Below are 20,382 nucleotides of genomic sequence, written 5' to 3'. Positions count from 1 at the left end.
ACATTTAACATCCTAGTATGTGATTAATTATGTTTTAAACAGAAGTATTATAGATGCATCATAAATTTTAGATTGAAACAATGATGAATCAAATTAATTACATTAAGTTTCACTTACCGATGGTTTTAATATACACACCTGCATTCAATTGAAGATCCAATCCTTAATGGACAACTTTCACATTCAGCTCAGCTGCTTTCACACTGACGGCTGTGCCTCTCTGTCCCTCAACATGATGGATGGTTCCTCCAATCAATATTTCATTCGTCGGTCTGTGGTGTTGAGAAGGCTTCAGCTGTCAAGAACTTCTTGAAGCATGCTGGAAACTTCCGGAGTCTCCCAGCAAGCTCCTTCGGAACACCGTTTATGCAGTTGCTGTGAACGATTCTGTAGAGCTCCAAATTTTCTCGGGAATTCCAGACGTTTCTATCTCTATTTCTTATAACCAGTTAGTTCTCTCGCAGCATTGATCAGTTGATCAGACAGGTTGTTGTATTCCCTCAACAGTGCTATTCTGGTCCGTGAGGAAGTGGTATTTGAGAGACTTTACGATAATTGAGCTTTCTGTCACGTTTTTTGTCGGAGAGTTTGCGTGGAAGTATTGACGTGGTTGGATTTCGATTGAGTGTGTGAGGGGCTTGACGTCGCGGTCGGTTTGTTTGTGAGTAGCATTTTGACATTTAAGAAAAGATGGCTCTGTCGCTCTTTGGACGTGGAGGACATGACATTTTCGATTCCTTGACATCTGGTGTGATTAAGGATCCTTTCGAAGCCTTCTCGGTGTCAGAGAACACACCGTCTCGGCAGTATGCACGAGACACTCATGCTGTCGCGAACACGCAAGTAGATTGGCGGGAGACTCCTGAGTCGCACATTTTTAAAGCTGATCTTCCTGGACTAACTAAAGACGATGTGAAGGTTCAATTGGTGGATGGAAAGACCTTGGAAATAGCTGGACAGAGGAAGAAAGAAGATGTGCATCATGGTGACACATGGCATCGTGTTGAGCGAGCACACGGCAGTTTTTTACGGCGGTTTCGACTTCCTGAAAACACCATCGCTGACGAGGTGAAAGCCCACGTACTAGACGGTGTGCTCGTCGTCACGGTCCCTAAACTGAAGAAGCCAAAACCTCAAGTTCGCCAGATTGAAATTCTTTAAATGTCCTGTAAAAGTGCAGCCTTTAGGATTGTACCATTGTCCTATACAGGTTCTCTTTGAAGACGTGGACATCTCTGAGGGCAGACCACTCAACTTTACACTCGATAGCGTGGAGCATGTGGCAGAAAAAAAAGAAAAAAGAATAATGGCTGAAAACACCGAGACTGAAAAGAAAAAATATTCCTCCAAATCCTCAATGAAGACATTTTTCGTTCTTTTAATGTGATGCCAAACTTTGAGCGCCATGTGTGCCTTTGCCTTGCATGCAAAGCAATGTCAGTTTTTGTTAATGTCAGCGCTGTGTCTGGTTTTGACTCTTGCACGCAAAGGATGTGTGACTTGGTTTTAAGCAGTCCACTGTTTAATATAATTAATCAATTGAGTTCATTGTGCATGAAATCTCTAGTAATTCCTGAAAGACACCTACCTTCCCTGATTATATATGTATGTATGTACTGTGTTACTAGAATTTTCAAAGGTAATGCATGTTGGTCTAAGAATCACACTGGACGGTAGTGAAACGGCTCCAGAGTCACCACTCTATGAGACAGATAGCATCAAAAAAGTCCATGATTGCATCTGGTTACTGTATTTGTAGACAATTTTTTTTCCATTTACACATGTTTTCTGAGCATCTTGACAAACTTGGGCAGTTTTTTGTGGAGTAGCTTCTCCAAATTATTTCTTGTGTAGTTGGATTTGAATAGGACTTTCTGGATTTCATTAATTTGTTCATAAATTGCAATATGTAAGAGAAGTATTATAAGCTTTATATTGCAAGTTTTTATAGACAAAAAAGGCTTTAGATAAACAAACCTTGAATTGAAAAACATACTAAATAGTAGAGTTTGAAGATAAGCATAAATCACGTTTAATATTAAGGAAACATAATATTATGTGCTGAAACTAACTTATTTTCTAGATTTTTTTTGCTTTTGTTTTGTCAACCTGGTTGTTAATCAACCCAAATAATAATGGATTTAAAGCTTATCATCACCAACAAGCTTGTTGGTATCAGTTACTGAATACTCTATAAGCAAGTGTTTTCAAAGTTGACTGGCAACTATTTTATGAAGATTAGTTTGGTTGATAACATTGACATTCAGTTGTGCAAAATTGAAAAATCAGATTAGAAATAATGTCTTTACCATTTTCATATATATATATATATATATATATAAGACATTTTGAATTGAGGATTACAAAATACAAATTGCAAATTACAAACATATCATTTCAATTTTGATATGAGGTAAAGGTGTTGTAAAGTTATATTTGAGCTGCTTTTATGTAATTCGAGTACTTAGTTGTAATTGTCAAACAATTGAGGCAGTTCAGCAGAATATATTATTTGGTGAATAATCTACAAATATATTTATTCAATGCAATGCTTCTTCAACACGGTATTGATGGAAGATAAAATTTCTCTTCTTTTTTCTTTGTTTTTCTTTCAAAGATATTCAGTGGCAAGTATTGACTTCGAAATTTATGGAAGTGAACTTTTGAAAATTACTGCTATTTGGGTTTTACAAGAATGTTGTCGTAATCCCAAGAATGCTCAACATATGGTCACAATGCACAAGGATCACAAAAACTTTTTGTATATTTTTTAATTTCTTCTAACTGTAAAATACTTAGTGCAAATAGGTCAGGTTGTGCTCTAAGAATATTCAAATGTACAAATCTTCAAATTTCTTATATGTTTATTGAAATTCAATAATGAAGTTGAACTTTTGAAAAAAGCTTCTGGATATGCACAGCCTTCAAATGTACATGTCTTTAAGTGTGCATATCGTCAAGTTCCGTATACAATTGTTGAAATGTGACAATGAAGTTTAATTTTAAAATAAATAAATAAATAAAAATCCTGCACTTGTACAAACTACTTTTAAAAGAAGATGGTATCTTATTTCAAAAACTATTGATAAAATTAGACGCGTATTGAAAGCAATGAAACTATTAGTTTTTATTGCCTTTTGTTTATAAAGCATAGAAGCTACTAGTGTTAAATATGTATAAATTTTCTTAAGTTTATAAATACATATATGCAGAGACTGGCAATCAAAAGGAGGAAATAAATATAGTGATGAAACAATTAGTAGAAAAATAGTTTTATGATTTTAACATTTGCTATACCTTTCATACATTTACAAAAGAGTTTTTCACAGATTTTTGCAGAGATTTTGTGTATAAAATTGATACATGATGATACTACATGTATATAAGAAAAAAAATACAAAATAAAAAATCTAAACTATTTTTTGTTTTGAGTATAATATAAAAAAAAGGCTTTCATGATGTGATAAATAAACGTATTTGATACAACGAAAAGATTGAATTTCTTTTTAAAAATAAGAATAAATTAAAGTATTGATTTTCAAAACCTCAATTTGAATTAAAAACAAGCAATTGAAGAGATACCAATATATTGTTTCTGAAGAAGTTCTGTAGTAATTTAAAAAATATATTCTTGATGATTCGAAATAATTAAAGAAGCAACGTATATATATATATATATATATAAAGAAATTCTATGATTATAAAAGAGTAGAAGATGAAGGACCACAACATTTAAATCTTCGATTGGCTGAACTCTATGGGATTTTGTTTCAGCGGCTTGTCTATTTCAACCCATTAAAGAATATAAAAAGTTCCTGCCTCTCACCTCCTCCCATTAGAATAGAAACACCTGCATTACATGCAAAGTGAAAAAGTGCAGTATAAAGTGTCTCGTACAAACGCATTAGAAAGTCACACTCAACATTAAAATAAAACACTCATGAAACCAAGGTGCCACTGACCACAATCCATCATCATGAATAGAGCTGAACATTAATGAACAATCAGTTACGAAATAATGGCTCAGCTGTGAGAACACTGTTGCAAACACTAGTTCTCTGCCCACCCTATTTAAACTGTACTTCCCCACATTGAATGTTAGGCTTTAATAAATGAAAATACTGAGAATTCTGTTCGTTGACATTAAAAATTCATTCCCGAAGCATTCATCCTCCTCTCCCCCAAAATGAATTATACGATATACATATGTATTATAGTGAAATTTTCCTTTTTTTGTGTCGCGGAGAAAATAGTGTGATTCGTCGCCGAGCCCTCGAAACTGCAGAATCGAGCGCGTGGATTTTGTAATCGAAAAAAATACGATTCACGGAGATTTTGTGGTGTTTCGTATGGTGATGAGAGGACGATGTTCGTTTGCTTGCTTGCTTGCGCATGCGGAGATCATCGCGGCGTGTAACGAAGTGACGACGAGATGCGGCATGCGAAGCTGCGGAGGTAAATGGTGAATGAATGACGGTATGGCGGAGTGATGAGAGGTAGGCAGCAGAGAAGCGGCATTGCTGACGCCCCCTGATTTTGATCTCCAGTGCTGCTGCCCTGCCCTCGTGATTGGAGAAACACATGCAAAGCTACTGTTGAGGAGACAGCGCGAGGAGGAAAAGGACAACAACAAAAAAAATCGAACGAATGAACGAAAACAAATTCAAAAAGCCAAATGAAAATCTGACAAAATCGAGTGGGATGTTGTTATTGTTTTGGTGCGTGCGGGGAGGGGGCGTTGTTCGTTGATCCTCCAGCCAAATTGCTTGGCCCTGGCAGAATCAACGTGGTCTCTCGTCCACTCTGGTTCCCTTTTCTGTTGCTCACCTCGGACGATGACGCTGATGGGTGCGTCTGTATCTAGCCTTCGGATGTGACGGGCGACGGGGACGCCTCGGGAAAGTGAGAGAACAAATAGGTTCCGCGTCTCAACGCCGAGAAATCGATATTGGTGCTTTGGCAGCTTCTCCTCTTGAAACCAAAGCGAGCGAGAGAGAGAGAGAGAGAGAGAGAGCGCGTGCGTGATGAAGCGGTGCGTGATTCTTGGTGGTTGTTATTAACGGCGATGGTAGTGTTGGTCGCGTGCGGTGGTTTTGGTTTCACCGAAGAGTGGTGAGGTGGTGGCGGTGCTCTTGGTTTGTTGCTTGCGAGAGAAGGCAGGGATTGTACTCGTAACGAGATTATGCGCGTCGGAGGGTTATGGTTGTTGATTAGGGGCCTGAAGACGACGGGTGTGTGTGAGGACAAGGGGGTGGAGGTTTTAGTGAGGATTCTTGGTTGCTCTGAGCTGAGTTTTGGAACCTTGGCCGAGATGGCTTGACGGTTTCTGTTGTGTGCTTTTCCCGAGGGGAATTGCAGTAGTTGCTCTTCCTCTATCAGGGCGTCGTGAATTGTTTACAGTTTCTTGGATTGTGAATAGTTTCTTGAGCTGCCACCATCGAGGTTTTGAGGCAGTTTCTGGCCAGTAGGAAGATTTTGCTCTCAGTTTGGATAAGGATTCGACGCGTGCGAGTGTCTTGAGCAGGTACTCCAGAATCGAAGACTGCCTGAAAGTAACCGTTGAGAGGGTAGGACTTTGCTGATATATTTGTGAATTGAAAGACAAACCACGTCTTGATCATTATTGCTTTCTACATTTACCGAACTTGAAGAATCACTGGGTATATTTTGATGCGCACAACAACATAAATTGCTCGTGGGAGCTATGCGTTTGTCGTCCTCTTGATTCTCCCTGAAACTGAACAATCACAGGTCTGGGAAAACTGTATATCTGCAAGCCTCTGTTCTCTGAGTAAGCCGAGCTTGAATATGAGCTCGGCGTTGTAGCAAATCCGGTGGACCAATTGACACTGCACCAAACTAGCTTCGAATTGAAGCAGAGATTAATTATGGAGAGATACAACGATCTCGAGAAGCCTCTAATTGGGAAGGAGGATCCCAGTGTTGTGGTCACCGGTTATGCAACAGCCAATATATGGACCAGAGTTACGTTCTCATGGCTGAATCCCTTGCTTAGAGAAGGCGCAAGTCGGAGGCTGGAGATTGACGATGTACCTACTCTTGCAGAACGACACAAAGCCACAAGGCTTTATGAGTTGTTCGTCTCGAATTGGCCTAAAGAGGAAGTCCCCAATTCTACTAGACGAACGTTATTTACGACGTTTTGGTGGCCCTTAATCGTAAGTGGTGTTTTGCTTTTACTGAAACTTTCGGTCACCTACGTCGGTCCCTTATTACTTCAAAGTTTCGTAGACTATACTGCCGGCGTTCAGCGATTCCCATATGAAGGTTACGTCCTCGTTCTTTTGTTGATCTTGGCCAAGTCGACGGAAGTTCTCTCCACCCACATGTACCAATTTACATGCAATAAATTGGGAATGCAAGTTAGATCATCCTTGATCAGTATGATTTACAGGAAAGGACTGCGGCTTTCGAGCGGTGCGAGACAAAGTCATGGGGTTGGCCAAATTGTGAACTACATGAGTGTAGATGCACAGCAACTCTCTGACGTTTGCCTCCAATTTCATAACATGTGGTTTGTGCCAGCCCAACTCGTTATTGCAACGGTGATCCTGTGGAAACTAGTTGGAGTACCGACAATTGCTGGACTGTCAGTTATGGCACTCACGGCGTTTTCGAATGTTTTTATTGCCCGGTTTCAGAAGTATTTCCAAACAGGAATTATGAAGGGTCGTGATTCGCGAATGAAGGTTTTCAACGAGGCCCTCAGCAATATGAAGGTTAGAAATCAACTTGTTTTTTTGTTGTTCCTACCAACTTATCCTTGCCTACATTTCACTCGGGACCTTACAGAATCACTGGAGCTTACCACCACTCGTTCTCTTTGTTTTTGTCAATTGACAGTTATTGCTCGAACTCATATTCAATTGTTCTGAAATTTTTATATTAATTTCATGTTCACCTAACTCCTTTATGCATCTCTTCTTTCAATGCAAGTGCTAAAACATTCTCCTCTGAAGAAGGTCCGATCTATTCTGTTGGTTTGCTGCAATCTTGAATGAAGTTTTCTTCTCCAGAATTTTTTAACAAGCAGATTTAAAACAAGTAACTGAGTGTGACTGCTTTGTCAATGTTCGGGGTTTTTAGCATTGAGCACAGAATAGCTTGTTCATACAGAATGAGCTACCTGTTAGTTGAATGGGAAAACTGAATTGTGCCTGATAACTGTGTCACCCACTTCTCTCTGAATTTCGCAAACTAGAAGAGGTAAGAAGAGATCATGAAAGGTTCATATGTTTTTGCTTGTGAAGGCGTTTTAGGGTGTAATAATGGCCATTTTGTGTTTAGAGATAAGCATGCTGGGGGCAGCTACCGAAGCGATCTACATACACCGACTTTCTATGGACATCAATGATATGTTCATTTGTTTTGCTTTTCTGAAGGAAAAAAGACTTGTTCTGTTTGGACAACTTTTTGTGAAACCTTAAAGTAACGGGGTCTGTATGTCTGTTTTCAGGTCATAAAGCTACAAGGTTGGGAGGGACAATTTCTCAAGAATGTAGAAAATGCAAGACAAAAGGAATACATGTGGCTATGTCGATACATGTATACTACTGTATTGGCCATCTTCATTGTATGGTTTACCCCATTAGCCGCGACCGTAGCAGTTTTCGCTGCTTGTACCTTCCTCGGAAATGGCATTGCTCCCGGTTCGGCATTCACCATTATTGCTACAATTCGCATCACACAGGAGCCATTGCGGCTCTTTCCTAACACCCTTGTCGCAATCTCACAGGCACGTTCTCACCTTACATTAGAGTGTGGGATGTAATAAGGGTTTTTTTTTCATCTGAAAACGTTAATCCTATGCTCACGGCACGAAGTACCTTAGGAATCTAGCAGAACTATAGATCACTCCTGTAGAGAGTAGTTGTGTTCTAGAGGCACGTATGTTGACATACTCATCAGTAATCTGAGTCTCTTTACTGCAATGAGGAATCGCAGGCAATTGTATCACTGGAGCGGTTGGATAAATATCTGTGGAGTACTGAGCTTGAAAAGGGGGCAATTGTGAAGCTGCCTTTTAGCGCTACAGCTCCTGCAGTTAAGGCGAACCAAGCCTCCTTCACGTGGGTTCCAGAGGCGGAGGAGGTAACCTTGACAAATATTAATCTGGAGATTCCTCGGGGAGCTCTTGTAACTGTTGTCGGCAAAGTGGGCTCCGGAAAGTCATCGCTCCTTGCCTCCTTGCTTGGAGAAATGCCGAAGCTCTCTGGAGAGGTGATTGTTTACTTGCCTAACGTCCTTATTATGGTTTTGTATTGACCATTGCGTTACGACATTTGAAAGCAGGGAAATACCTTATCAGCTGTCAATTACATTGCTATGTGAAGTACGGAATTCATTTCTTAATGTAGTTAGGTGCTTGAAGCTTACCACGCCAACTTGAGCATGGTGACGATTTTCTTTAGGTAGTAAGAGAAAACGTGGGTGTGCATCAATTTCAGTTCTTTTGTTCCACGAATCATTCTGCTTTTGAGTTGGACATAGACGAATGGCTAATACGAAATGTCGGAAAATACAGGTTGAGGTAAGGGGGACCACGGCTTATGTTGCTCAGTCAGCATGGATTCAGAATGGAACCATAGAGAGTAACATCCTATTTGGCCGTCCAATGGACCGTTCTAAGTACATGGACATACTCCATAAGTGCGCACTTGAGCAAGACTTAGCCCAGATGGAATTTGGTGACCAGACGGAGATTGGGGAGAGAGGCATTAATATGAGTGGTGGACAGAAGCAGAGAATTCAACTTGCGCGAGCGCTTTATCAAGAATGTGATGTGTATCTCCTTGATGATATATTTAGCGCAGTTGACGCTCATACAGGTTCCCACATTTTCCGGGTAAAGTTTCAATTTTCACACCTGATTGTAATTTGAAAATTACTTATTCACATTTGTTAATCCATGTTGATTGAGATTGAGATTGTGTATTTGATTGTGCTAACAATAGCAAATCTAATGCTGATTGTGATCTGCACAGAAATGTATACTGGAGGGATTAGTTGGAAAGACTGTCATCCTCGTCACTCACCAGATTGAGTTCCTTCATGCCGCGAATACTATTCTGGTGATGCGTGAGGGAAGTATAGTGCAATCAGGCCAGTTTCAAGAGCTTCTATCCACAGGTTTGGATTTTGAGTCATTGGTTGAAGCCCACAATAAGTCACTTGACGCGGTGTCGACAAGCAATGAAGGTGCTCATCCTGACGGAGACAAGATCCCCATGCCGGACAATCAATTCTTGAAATCACCGTCAAGGACCTTATCTAAATCAGTCTCTGGGAAAACGGGATCTGCTGGACCAGAGTCGCCGACGACCTTGGAAAAGGACATTTTAAGCAAAAGTAGACGAAGCTTCTCCGACCGGCAGGATTGGTTGGAACCTACGTCTTTTTCAAGATCTGTCAGCACAAATGACGGTATGAAATTCGCCCTCGAAACAACTTCGAAACTGATTGAGGAGGAGGAAAGGTCCAGTGGTCGAGTGAGCCTGGGAGTTTATCGACTTTATCTCACGGCTGCCTGGGGGGGTGCCATCGCGGTAGCGCTTCTTTTCATTCAATGTATTTGGCAAGGTCTTCTGTTAGCTGGGGATTACTGGGTAGCGTACGAAACGGGAACTAGCACGAAGCAGTTTAATCCAAACAGGTTCATATCGATTTATGCGATACTTGCTCTTGCATGCGCCTTATGCACTCTAGTTCGCGCGATCCTTGTTGCATATATGAGCCTTACAACTTCGCAAGATTTCTACCTTAGAATGCTTCGGGGTGTGTTTCGTGCTCCTATGGCTTTCTTTGACACTACACCTACGGGAAGGATCCTCAGTCGCGTACGTATTCCTCACTTTCCCTTCTACATGCATGCTAGAATTGTAATCAGCATGAAATACTACTCTCCACGTGAATCTCAACAGCAATTGTATAACAGCCTGCATGGTTTCGGCTGTTCGAAGGTCGCTTTTTCGAGATTGAATATTTGCTCGTATGAACGCAACGATTAGTTTGTATCCACCTTTATGCATTCTGCAACTCTTTTTGCTTTCATCTTACCTGGCTAAAAGGTGATTTGAGCACAGGCATCAACGGATCAGGCAACTATGGATGTGATGCTACCCCTATTCTTTGGCGCTGCTCTGGCAGTGTGCTTTGCTGGAGCTGGAATACTTGTGGTTGTCATTCAAGTCACTCCGCTTATACTCGTTCTCATCGCCCCTTTGGCCGTTTTGTACTACCGGTACCAGGTGAGAGGAATCATTTAGATACAGATTCTTTGAACTAGTATCTTCATGTAACTTCATTCCCTCTGAAAAAAACTTTATCGTGTTCAAAGGGCGTTTCTTATAGCACGTAGGACCAGCACATCAGAGAGTGCTATTGCCTGAGCAACTTTCTTAAGTGATGTGAAACTTTATCATACCCTGATTCTTTGGAATCAAGTAAAAGGTTCAATTTATGTTTGATGTTTGTTCTTTACATAGTGTTTTCCCCTCTTAAATGCTGCTCCAGGAGTGAAGACCAAATGCAGCATCAGTAATCAGGAGCCCAAGTTAGTTACAGTTAGGCGTTAAATATAGGTCCATCACACCGTTTAAAAAACAAAATGAGATTGAGTGCCTGTCATGTTGAGCAAACAAATAGATTTTACGACTAGGCACTGATGCGCGTTCTTTACCCTATGTTGCGCAGGCCTACTTTATTGCGTCATCACGAGAGTTAACCCGATTGGATGCAGTGACAAAGGCTCCCGTGATTCATCATTTTTCGGAGACTATATCAGGTTTTGTGACTATCCGATGCTTCGGACAAGAAGCACGGTTTGTGGAGACGAACGTTGACAGGGTTAACTCTAACCTGCGCATGGACTTTCATAATGCTGGCGCCAATGAGTGGATAGGTTTCCGTCTTGAGATGATAGGGGCAGTGGTCCTTTGCAGTTCCGCCTTACTCCTTGTAACCTTGTCTCCCAACTACGTCCAACCAGGTAAATCTGCCGCATTTGAAGTATGCAAAATTGTTGACTTAAGGAAAGTGAGGGTGCTGGTTACTTGTAATCCTCTTTCTATTTCACTATCATTTTGTGTGAAAGTTGGTTTTGAAGTCATGCTAGTGAAGATGTGTTGATTGGAACCTTCATGACTTCCATTGGATGTTTTGTCTGTCCGAATGGCTCCTGGATTGGTATTGTCTGTCCTGTTCTTAGTCGTAAATATCATACCAACAACAATTGTTTTTGCGTGCAGAGTTGGTGGGGCTGTCCTTATCATATGGTCTTCAGCTGAACACAACTTTATTCATCGGAGTATGGCTAGCATGTTTATTGGAGAATAAAATGGTTGCCATGGAGCGCATCTCCCATTATCTGAGTCTCCCTTGTGAAGCCCCTGAGATCGTTGAGCACAAGAGGCCGGCTAAGAATTGGCCCAACAAAGGCACCATATCCTTAGAAAATCTAAAGGTTTGTGTTTAGAAGCAACATCTTGTACGAGTGGTTTCTTAAATGCGGATTCTTGAGAGTTCCACGTGTTTTGCAACTGTCATAGTATTGTCAAGTAGTCATAATTCAATAGAAAGACTTGTGAAGGTGCTGATAAGATTCAGCATTATCTCCATCTTGCCTAACGAATATAGTTAAATGATGTACGGTATTGCAGCTGAGATATCGGCCCAACACCCCGCTCGTTTTGAAAGGCATAACTCTGATCATCGAAGGCGGCACCAAGGTTGGAGTGGTTGGCCGGACTGGAAGTGGAAAGAGTACATTGGTCCTTGCACTCTTTCGATTGGTGGAGGCATCTGGTGGGCGAATCTTGATTGACGGAGTGGATATCAGTGAAATTGGATTAAATGACTTACGAACTCGGCTATCTATTATTCCCCAGGACCCGACCCTCTTCGACGGAACTATTCGAACTAACCTTGATCCAAAAGGCCAATACTCAGATCTCGAAATTTGGGAGGTGAAGTTTCTCGAAGCATGTTTTATTTGTTGAATATTTTTCTCCAGTTTTTGATCAATTATGTTTTCCACTGCCGGACTTGGATATGGTTATTGCATTCTCTGCACGCGCTACATGATTAACATCCTTTCATGACAAGCATCGTGCAGGCCCTTCGGAAGTGCCAGCTCGCAGACATCATTGAAAATTTAGATCTTAAGCTTGAATCTCCAGGTACTTCTAGTTCGAAATAATGTCGTCTATAGAATACATCGTAGAATATATGCTCCATTCTAGGGAAGTTCATTTTGGGTTAAATTGGTCATGGTAAAAATCGGTAGTTTTTGGACGCTAGATTGTAACTGTACGAATTCCTTTTGGTAAGAATCTCACTATTCTTTACAGGATAAACGTAACCTGGTAATGTTTAAATGTCAGTGTTTTGGATTTATGGAAGCTCAGTGTTAAGCTAGCTCTAAGTCTCGCGGTCGTGTACTACTTATAATCCAAGTTTTCAATGGTTTACATAATTAAAAAAAACTGTTTATTCACAATTTCAAGCTAATTACGACATGGACTATTCCACGTGGTTCTCATTTGACTTTTTTGTTCTTTTTCATTTAAGTACTGGAGAATGGTGAGAACTGGAGCGTGGGTCAGCGACAACTCTTTTGTTTGGGGCGAGCTCTTCTGAAGAGGAGTCGTGTTCTCGTTCTAGATGAGGCAACTGCATCTGTAGACACTCGTACTGATGCCCTTATTCAACAAACAGTCCGTGAAGAATTTGACTCATGCACCGTCATCAGCATTGCCCACCGCATCCCAAGTGTCATGGATTGTGACAAGGTTGTTGTCCTTGAGAAAGGTATGGTGCATTCTGCTCTGATTTATTATTCAGATTTATTTTTTGAAAGGCGAAAAGTACCGAAAGCAATTGGTATTCAGAGCTACAATTAGAATAGGTGTTGGGGACATACAAAAGAAGTCATCTTAGGTTGCCTTATCTCGGCTAACCAACATCGTCAAGGTCCCAATGAACTATTGTTTTGCTCTCGCTTCACGATTACTAGATCATCTTTTACCTTTACGAGCAATTATATAAATTTATGAGCGCAGGTATTGTTAAGGAGTATGACAAACCATCCAAACTAATGGAGCGGCAGCCAGAGTCTTTATTTGCTTCATTAGTGCACGAATATCAAGCTCGCTCCAACAGCACAATTGATCTTAGATCACTTGAAGCTTAAAACTTGGAAGTGACACTCTTGATACTCGACGAGGTATCTTAAAGCTGGTCAAGCGGTGGGATCAGAATTGATCCAAGATCACACAAAGCGTGAGCTTCCAAGAGCATGCTCATTTTTATTTGAGAGCTCCATCTTTCAAGATTCAACTAGTATGGCAGCTCAATCAGGTTTGTGCGAAATATGAAGCAAAAGTAGGTACAAGTCTCGTTGTTCCTCTGTCAGTTCCTTTGAGTATCATATTCAAGCAGAGATGTGCCCTTTGAGAAGGAAGCAGGTCCTTCCAATATCTATATCTTCAATTACACAAGATTATCGAAAAAATGAATGGATGGCTCTTCTACTCACTACTACACCATTCAGTTATTGTTTGTATAGAAGAAAAACTAGATTTGGATTCAAATTATGATGAAAACGGTCTTAAAAATTTAATGAAGTTAATTTTGAAAATATATTCATGCAGAACCCTCGAGAAATAAGAACTTAGAACAACTGTTTGAACGGTGGATTGAGTGGTGATAGTGTATTATTGTTGTGAAAAAAGTCTGTTTTTGTAAACAGGTTGTAAAAATTGACTTTTGGAGGCTCTATAGATCAACCTTTTGAATGATTTTGCATCAACCCATGTTTACAACAACTATTTGCATGCATTTACAGACAAAGTCACCAGATTGATGATGATGAATCCAGCGACGAAATCAGTACAACACAATAAAAATATAATGGTGCATGATGAAAAACTAAGTGTAACAGTTTAATGTTTTTGGCTATCCTCGATCTTGTGTCTTATGCAGTTTTTTTTGGTGTTGCGGCCTTTAAACCCATGAATTGTAGCCATCTTTGTAATAACGTTTTTGAGTAACTTGACAGCAGGGGCCCAACTTCAGTCAGATTATGTTTGCCATCGATCTCCGCAAAAGCTTTTGAAGTGCACAGAATTGGATATGACGTTTGCAAACGCACATCTCGACTTGTTTTTGAAATGGTTTAATGGAACTTGTATGTGAAAATTTGCAATTGCTGGAAACTAAGAGAAAGCATTTCGCAACAGAGATGGAGCATCAGGTTCTAGATCTTCCACATTTCTGCTTCCTACTTAGCTATACACGTGTATCAGTTGTAATTCTAGCCATGGTTGTATTACAGAATGCAAAAATCTTACGTTTTGACTATACCTTGATTACCATCAATTGCAGGTATTCGTAAACATATCACAGAAAGGGCATCTAACTGGAAACTTGAAAAATTAGTGGAAACTACATTCGGTTCCAGTACGTTTCTAAGCTTCGAGGTGAACACCCCGATTGAAACAGTGGACTCGTATTAGCTTTGTTAATTTTCGACCAGTCTTGACCAGTATTGACCTCGAAGTGCGACGGAAAACTCTAATTCAAGTCATAACCTTGATTCATTGAATTTGAGTATTCAATACCACTTGCAGATTACAAACGTTATATCGACTATCGACTAGTTTGCGAATCTTCAATGCTGTAAATACGTGTTTCTGACCCTAGAGTCTTGGAAGTCATGGAGGGTTAGCATTTTCCTACTTTTGCTTGTGTCACTTCTTCGCTCCAAAGAGCATGTTCTTGAGCTTTATATACGCGAAGGTCTTTAGTTTGAAGGTCTTCGAGAACAGTGACGTTGTGTCTGAATCGTGTTTTTTCACCGCCAGATTAAGCACTTAAGAAATTCTTACTAATACAAAATCTGATGCTTTTTTATAGCATAGAAGTGCAGAAAGTTTTATATGAGTGAACCGACTAATACAAAATCTGATGCTTTTTTATACTCACACTGGTGTCTGTGAAGTCTTCCAATAAGAGGATAGAACTTCACTGTGTTCGACGCCTTCATGTTGCACGAATCACTTTGCATTCTCAACCTGGATATATCCGAATACGTGTGATGCTTTCGTGGAAAGGAATTTCCCAAACGGTTGAAACTCACAAAGCATCTCAGGATATAGTTCGTCAGTTGAACACATGACGATTTCTTTTAGGGACCATCTTTCCTACTAGCGCCTCGCCTAGAAAATCGTATCCATGTCTTACATAATCAAGGTACGAGATCAAGTTCCTTGTGGATTATTAGCCGAACTTCCAAGGATTAAGACTTATCTATAAACTCTTTGGCAATTATAGACAGGTACTAATGGTGGATTACTTTTTCTCCAGCGATAAGATCGATTCTATTCTACGTTCCTGTTTCCAAGAATATTTTCTTTACTCCAGCATCTTTCAATATTCATGGTGAAATAGAGTTTTGTTGTAGGATATGTTCATTTTGTATTAATTTAACCTCTGCAAATTAGAGCCATGGTTCGTACATATTGCCAACCTCAATTATAGGTGTGTCTGTTTTCCATTTCATCAGAGGCAATATCTGATAAGGGCGAATCTGTGCGGAGAAGTCTGTTGAAGGTGTTCCGATCTGATACTGACGAGTTCTATCAGAGCCTTTCACCTTTTGCTGAAAATTCCTGTCGCTAAATGCTCTTTCCTAACCAGGGCATTCTTAACTTTATTGGTTTCATTGGGTTCGAGTGCAATGGCTGGTCCGACCTTCATATGCATTCTCTTCGGTCCCAACAGCATTCTTTGATTCAGACCACGCGTCTTCACACTGCAAAGCCTGAAAAGACGTAAAAAAAACAACTGGGTTAATAGACTTGAACAATGTCATTCCTTTTCGAAGCCTGTTTCGAAGCTTCAATCATAAGCAGTAGATTACGGCATGTCCCCAGTTCCGATCTTCTTCAACGCCATCTACTGCAACATAAGTACATGACACCTGGGGATGCAACCAACTGAAAGCTTCGAAAGGGCTTTTGCCTCGTTAGTTGTGAGCATGGTGCTGAAACCAGAACGAAGATGCTCAGAAAACAATCTGCAACTGTATGAGGAATAGCGATAACGATTCAGCTCATGAATCTGTTGTTTGTGAACAAACTGGGGGCTCATTGAGGCGGTTGGAATGTGGTGATATGTGGACAACATCTACGTTTCGATTTGCCGATCTTCCTCCATGATGCCAGGTGGTAGTCTTCATGAACTTCACAGAAACGCCTACCTGCCCCTGTCCGGACTGGGTCCTTACAGTCCTCTGTGTTGCTGTACTCCACGATTTTGCTCAAATGCTCTGTGTGGCAGTGAGAATGATAAGAATGGTGTAATGCCTGCCCAGGCTTCACTCTTGGCAGCCTCACAGGCTTTGCCTTGCCAGGACATTACAATCACGAAGTTTTCTGTGTATATGTATGAAGCACAGCTTTACAAGGAGTATGAACTTGTATGTAGTAAATAGGGTTGAAGAATTCTCAACTGTGTTAAAAGTTAGAACAGATAAAAGGAGTCTGATTTTACTGACGGAAAATGGCTCTGAACGTTCCTGAGAAGAGTACCCACCATGTTAAATCTTGTTTCTTTGCTTCTTTTGTGGTTATAGAAACATTTTACTGTAATGGTAACATGAGATTGTAATAGCATGTTTGCATGTGAGTAGGTTTTTTCTTGTGTGAGAAATGTAAATTACATTTGAGTTGTTATCTTAAGCTATAAAAAAAAATTAGTTATTAAAATATGCATTAAGTTGTTAGATTGTGAATTTATAAATTCAAGAAACCTTATAGATTTTTGAAATGGAAAATAATGATTTTATTAGTCTTATATATAATTTTGCAAATAATTTGGTTCATATGATTATAATGATTTATTCTTCTATGTTTTATAGATTCATAAGTTTAGGTATCAATAATAATTATAAATAAGAATAATTTAATATTTTATTGGTTTTAAAATAAAATAAGAAATAATTAATATTTTTAAATTCTTTTAAAATGATTAATAATTTACTGACTTCTCTTAAGCTCCCAAATTGAATCACTATTTAGACATTCTTATACAAATTTTTATACATAACAAAGCAAATTATAATTGAATTTAGAAAGGTTTTCATAGTTGGTTTAAAATTTGGCTATAAACAAGTTAAAATTTATATTTACTAGATGCCAATTTTTCTTGGCTATTGATAATTATATTAAAAAAATGTGCAATACTATCTAAGAGTAAAAAAAGACAAAATTTAACAATATCTAAATTAGAAGACATTAATATAACAAAAAAAAAAAATAGAAAGATAATTCCAAATCTTGATACCTATATCCAAAGTATAATCAAGTATCTTATATAATACATAAAAATATGCAAATCAATACTATTTTTAACAAAGTTATATATATTTTTTTCATGTAGAAATAAGAAAAAAAAAGACCAAAAAGAAAGCATGTCATTACATATATGAAGCTATAAGAAGTAATGTCTTTCAAAAATATAGAATATCAAATCTAACAACATTCAAAATAACCATGATGTAAATAAGAACTACCATTCATCTTGATAATTTATTTAGTTTTGATTACATAAGAAATGATGATGCATAGACATCTAATATGATCACAATCACATTAGACTCCATAGCTAGTCAAAATATCAATAGAATTGTAATAAGTCATGCCCTGGTTTAGCCTATTAGTAGCAAATTGATACTTATATAAGATACACTCAACAAATACTATAGACTAAGAATTGATGCATTATAGTTCTATGGCATTTAGCAAAAGTTCAAAAGGCCAATATTCCAAGACCATGAGGGATAAAATCACAAAGATAAGAATTTCATATTCAAAAGAAATGATATAAAATACAAAGTATTTGCTATAAAAGAATTGATTAGTATGATGTATGATATTAAAGAAATTATAAGCAACAAAAGATCAAATAAAGGGTTACTAATAATATCATATTAAATAAATATAAATATATTAATAATAGAACTTAATTACAATAATAATAATCTATCTATAGAGATTCTATATTCATATTTAGAAAATCTATGCTAAAAAAAAAATCTAATCTAATTGTTATAAGAGATGACTTGACATATAGAAGAATTATGGGATGGCAAGGATCTAAAGACTTCAATTCTAAATGTGGTTGAGATTGAAGTTTCATATTTTAGAGCACTATCAAAACTTCCAACTTTGAAGGCTTTATAGTTACTAAGAAAAATATAGATTTATTGAATTTTATTAGCCTAATATATTGTAGTGCTTCTTATCCTCTTCTTTTATTTTGTTACCAAACCACAATCTACATGGCTAGAAGTTGCCACAATCAAAGTTAAAAAAATATTTAATAGAATTTATCTTGCATTGTAAAGAGAAAAAACCACACTATTGAAAAATAGGTTAAAGCATTGACCTACATCCACACCTTGGAGGATGTGCATTGTTGGTAGACTAAGCCAAAAAATTGCATCTTTGTAAGCTTGGACATACATACCATCCAAGTTCAATGGATAGCAATTTTGCAGTGTTGTGTTATAACAATACTATAGGATGAAATAAAAAATAAAAAGATAATATTATAAAATATATTAATTAAAAATATATTGGAAAATTACTTTAAAAAATATATATAAAAGTTAAGAAGATATTAATTTTTTTTTCAATATTAATATTATCTTTTTATAAAAAAGACTTCTACTTACTTGATAGGACTTTAAACAAGACAAAAGAATCAATAGGTTAGAAAAAATAATATTATAAGAAAATTTAGTTAAAAGTAAAGAATGGTTTTAGTAAAAAATTATCTAAAAAAATCTTAGATTGATATCTATAAAGGACCAATTTTGAACTAGGGTTGAACCTAAATTCTAAGGCACAAAACTATACACCTTTTGTAAAGTTAGAGATTTTTTTTATTGATTAGAAAGTATCATTGGAGAAAAAACTTGATAAAATTTCATTAAACATTAATTTTAAGGAATTTGAATGGATAATATCTTTGTAAGAGCCTTAAAAAGTTAGAAGTTTTTTGGTTTTATCTATTTTTTAAGGTATTAAAAAGAAATCATATTTTGATAAATTATGTGAATTTTGTAGCAAATCTATAATTGAAGATTTTAAAGTTTATATAATTTTTTTTCTTAAATTTGTTTTGCATAATTAAGCTTAATTAAATGGTTAGATTAAATATTTAATAAAATTTAAATGGATTAAGTTCTTAGAAATTGGATTTTGAGGCTCATTGAGGAATTTTGTAATTTCAAGCAATCTATTGATTAGATTGAAATGATTATTTTTGAAGCTGAAATTTGATATTGTTTTTAAAATTTTTAAAAATATTTAGAACAAGTAAATGGTACAAAAAGGAGATATTGATGTTAAGATATTAACATTAAGGTTGGAAAAGGAGAACAATCAAATACTTAATTAAAATAAGAGATTTGTTTTTTCAATCTATTGATTTATATCTCTTCATATTTTGCATACTTATTTTTTTTAAGTATGCTTAAAGTAAAAAAAAAATTGAATGAAAATTAAAAATTATAATAAATATTATAGAGATTTTTAATTAAGAATCAATTATACTTTGATTAAAATTTTCTTAAAATATTTTAAGGATTTTATCAATATTTATTTAGAATTTGATTAGAAATTATTCAAGATTTAATCAAGATCTTTTAGAGTTTATTTAGAATTGTATTAGAATTTTTAAAAATTTACTTAGTATTTGATTAGATTTTAATTAAAATTTACTTAAAATTTACTTAGAATTTATTTAAGATTATTTTAGAATTAGAAATGATTTTACTAGTATTTCTTTAAGTTTCTTTTATAGCTTTTTTTGTAGATTTTTTTATGATTTTTTAAAGATTTTTTTGATTAATTAGGATTTCTTTAAGATTTAATTAGAGTTATTAAAGATTTTTTAACGATTATTTTTAACTGATTAGAGTGTGATAAGATATTTATAATTTTTTTTGAAGTTGATAACATGTACTTAATATATGTAGAAGCTTATTTAAATTGCTTAAGATTAACATAACAATATTTCTAATCATCTTATGCATCATTTTTGATTTGCAAATCTAACTTCAAGATTAGATCAAATCTTTCTACAAGCATATGCCTAGTGTATTTTCAAGCTAATTATCTCATAATATAACAATGAAGCCTAGATTGATATATCTTCAAGAATCAACTTCTATTATATGTATTGATAGTAATCAAGATATGATTTATGATCCAAATTTTTCAATCCTTCAATCATGATTGAGGGTGATGCATATAAAAGATAATATAAGAATTCTTCTAAAAATATCTAGATTTA

At 37.0% G+C, this 20,382-nt stretch overlaps 3 protein-coding genes across 4 annotated transcripts; 2 read left to right on the top strand and 1 right to left on the bottom strand.

The window, feature by feature from the left end:
• Positions 1-328: 328 nt before the first annotated feature.
• On the top strand, positions 329-1,489 carry LOC112294505 (17.8 kDa class I heat shock protein). The gene has a single exon (XM_024545006.3). The coding sequence runs from the start codon at positions 691-693 to the stop codon at positions 1,159-1,161; it is 471 nt and encodes a 156-aa protein (XP_024400774.1). The 5' UTR covers positions 329-690; the 3' UTR covers positions 1,162-1,489.
• A 3,224-nt stretch (positions 1,490-4,713) lies between these two features.
• Positions 4,714-13,659, top strand: LOC112294503 (ABC transporter C family member 14). 2 transcript variants are annotated; one of them, XM_090243679.1, is made up of 13 exons: positions 4,714-5,524; positions 5,752-6,740; positions 7,478-7,756; positions 7,966-8,241; positions 8,546-8,866; positions 9,006-9,857; positions 10,104-10,268; positions 10,714-11,008; positions 11,268-11,482; positions 11,679-11,984; positions 12,134-12,197; positions 12,589-12,828; positions 13,080-13,659. In XM_090243679.1, the coding sequence occupies exons 2-13, from the start codon at positions 5,889-5,891 to the stop codon at positions 13,208-13,210; spliced, it is 3,996 nt and encodes a 1,331-aa protein (XP_090099805.1). In that variant the 5' UTR covers positions 4,714-5,524; positions 5,752-5,888; the 3' UTR covers positions 13,211-13,659. The 2 variants fall into 2 exon arrangements, with proteins under 2 accessions (XP_090099805.1, XP_024400772.1); XM_024545004.3 differs by having other exon boundaries at positions 4,734-6,740.
• A 1,649-nt stretch (positions 13,660-15,308) lies between these two features.
• Positions 15,309-16,170, bottom strand: LOC141046408 (uncharacterized). The gene is made up of 2 exons (XM_073540165.1): positions 16,001-16,170; positions 15,309-15,841 (listed from the first exon to the last, which is right to left on the bottom strand). The coding sequence occupies exons 1-2, from the start codon at positions 16,168-16,170 to the stop codon at positions 15,670-15,672; spliced, it is 342 nt and encodes a 113-aa protein (XP_073396266.1). The 3' UTR covers positions 15,309-15,669.
• Positions 16,171-20,382: the final 4,212 nt, after the last annotated feature.

This window comes from Physcomitrium patens, chromosome 17 (genome assembly GCF_059467195.1).
Source record: "Physcomitrium patens ecotype Gransden chromosome 17, ASM5946719v1, whole genome shotgun sequence".
NCBI lineage: Eukaryota > Viridiplantae > Streptophyta > Bryopsida > Funariales > Funariaceae > Physcomitrium > Physcomitrium patens.
Note: the sequence above shows the minus strand (reverse complement) of the source record. Positions and strands in the feature narration are given on the sequence as shown.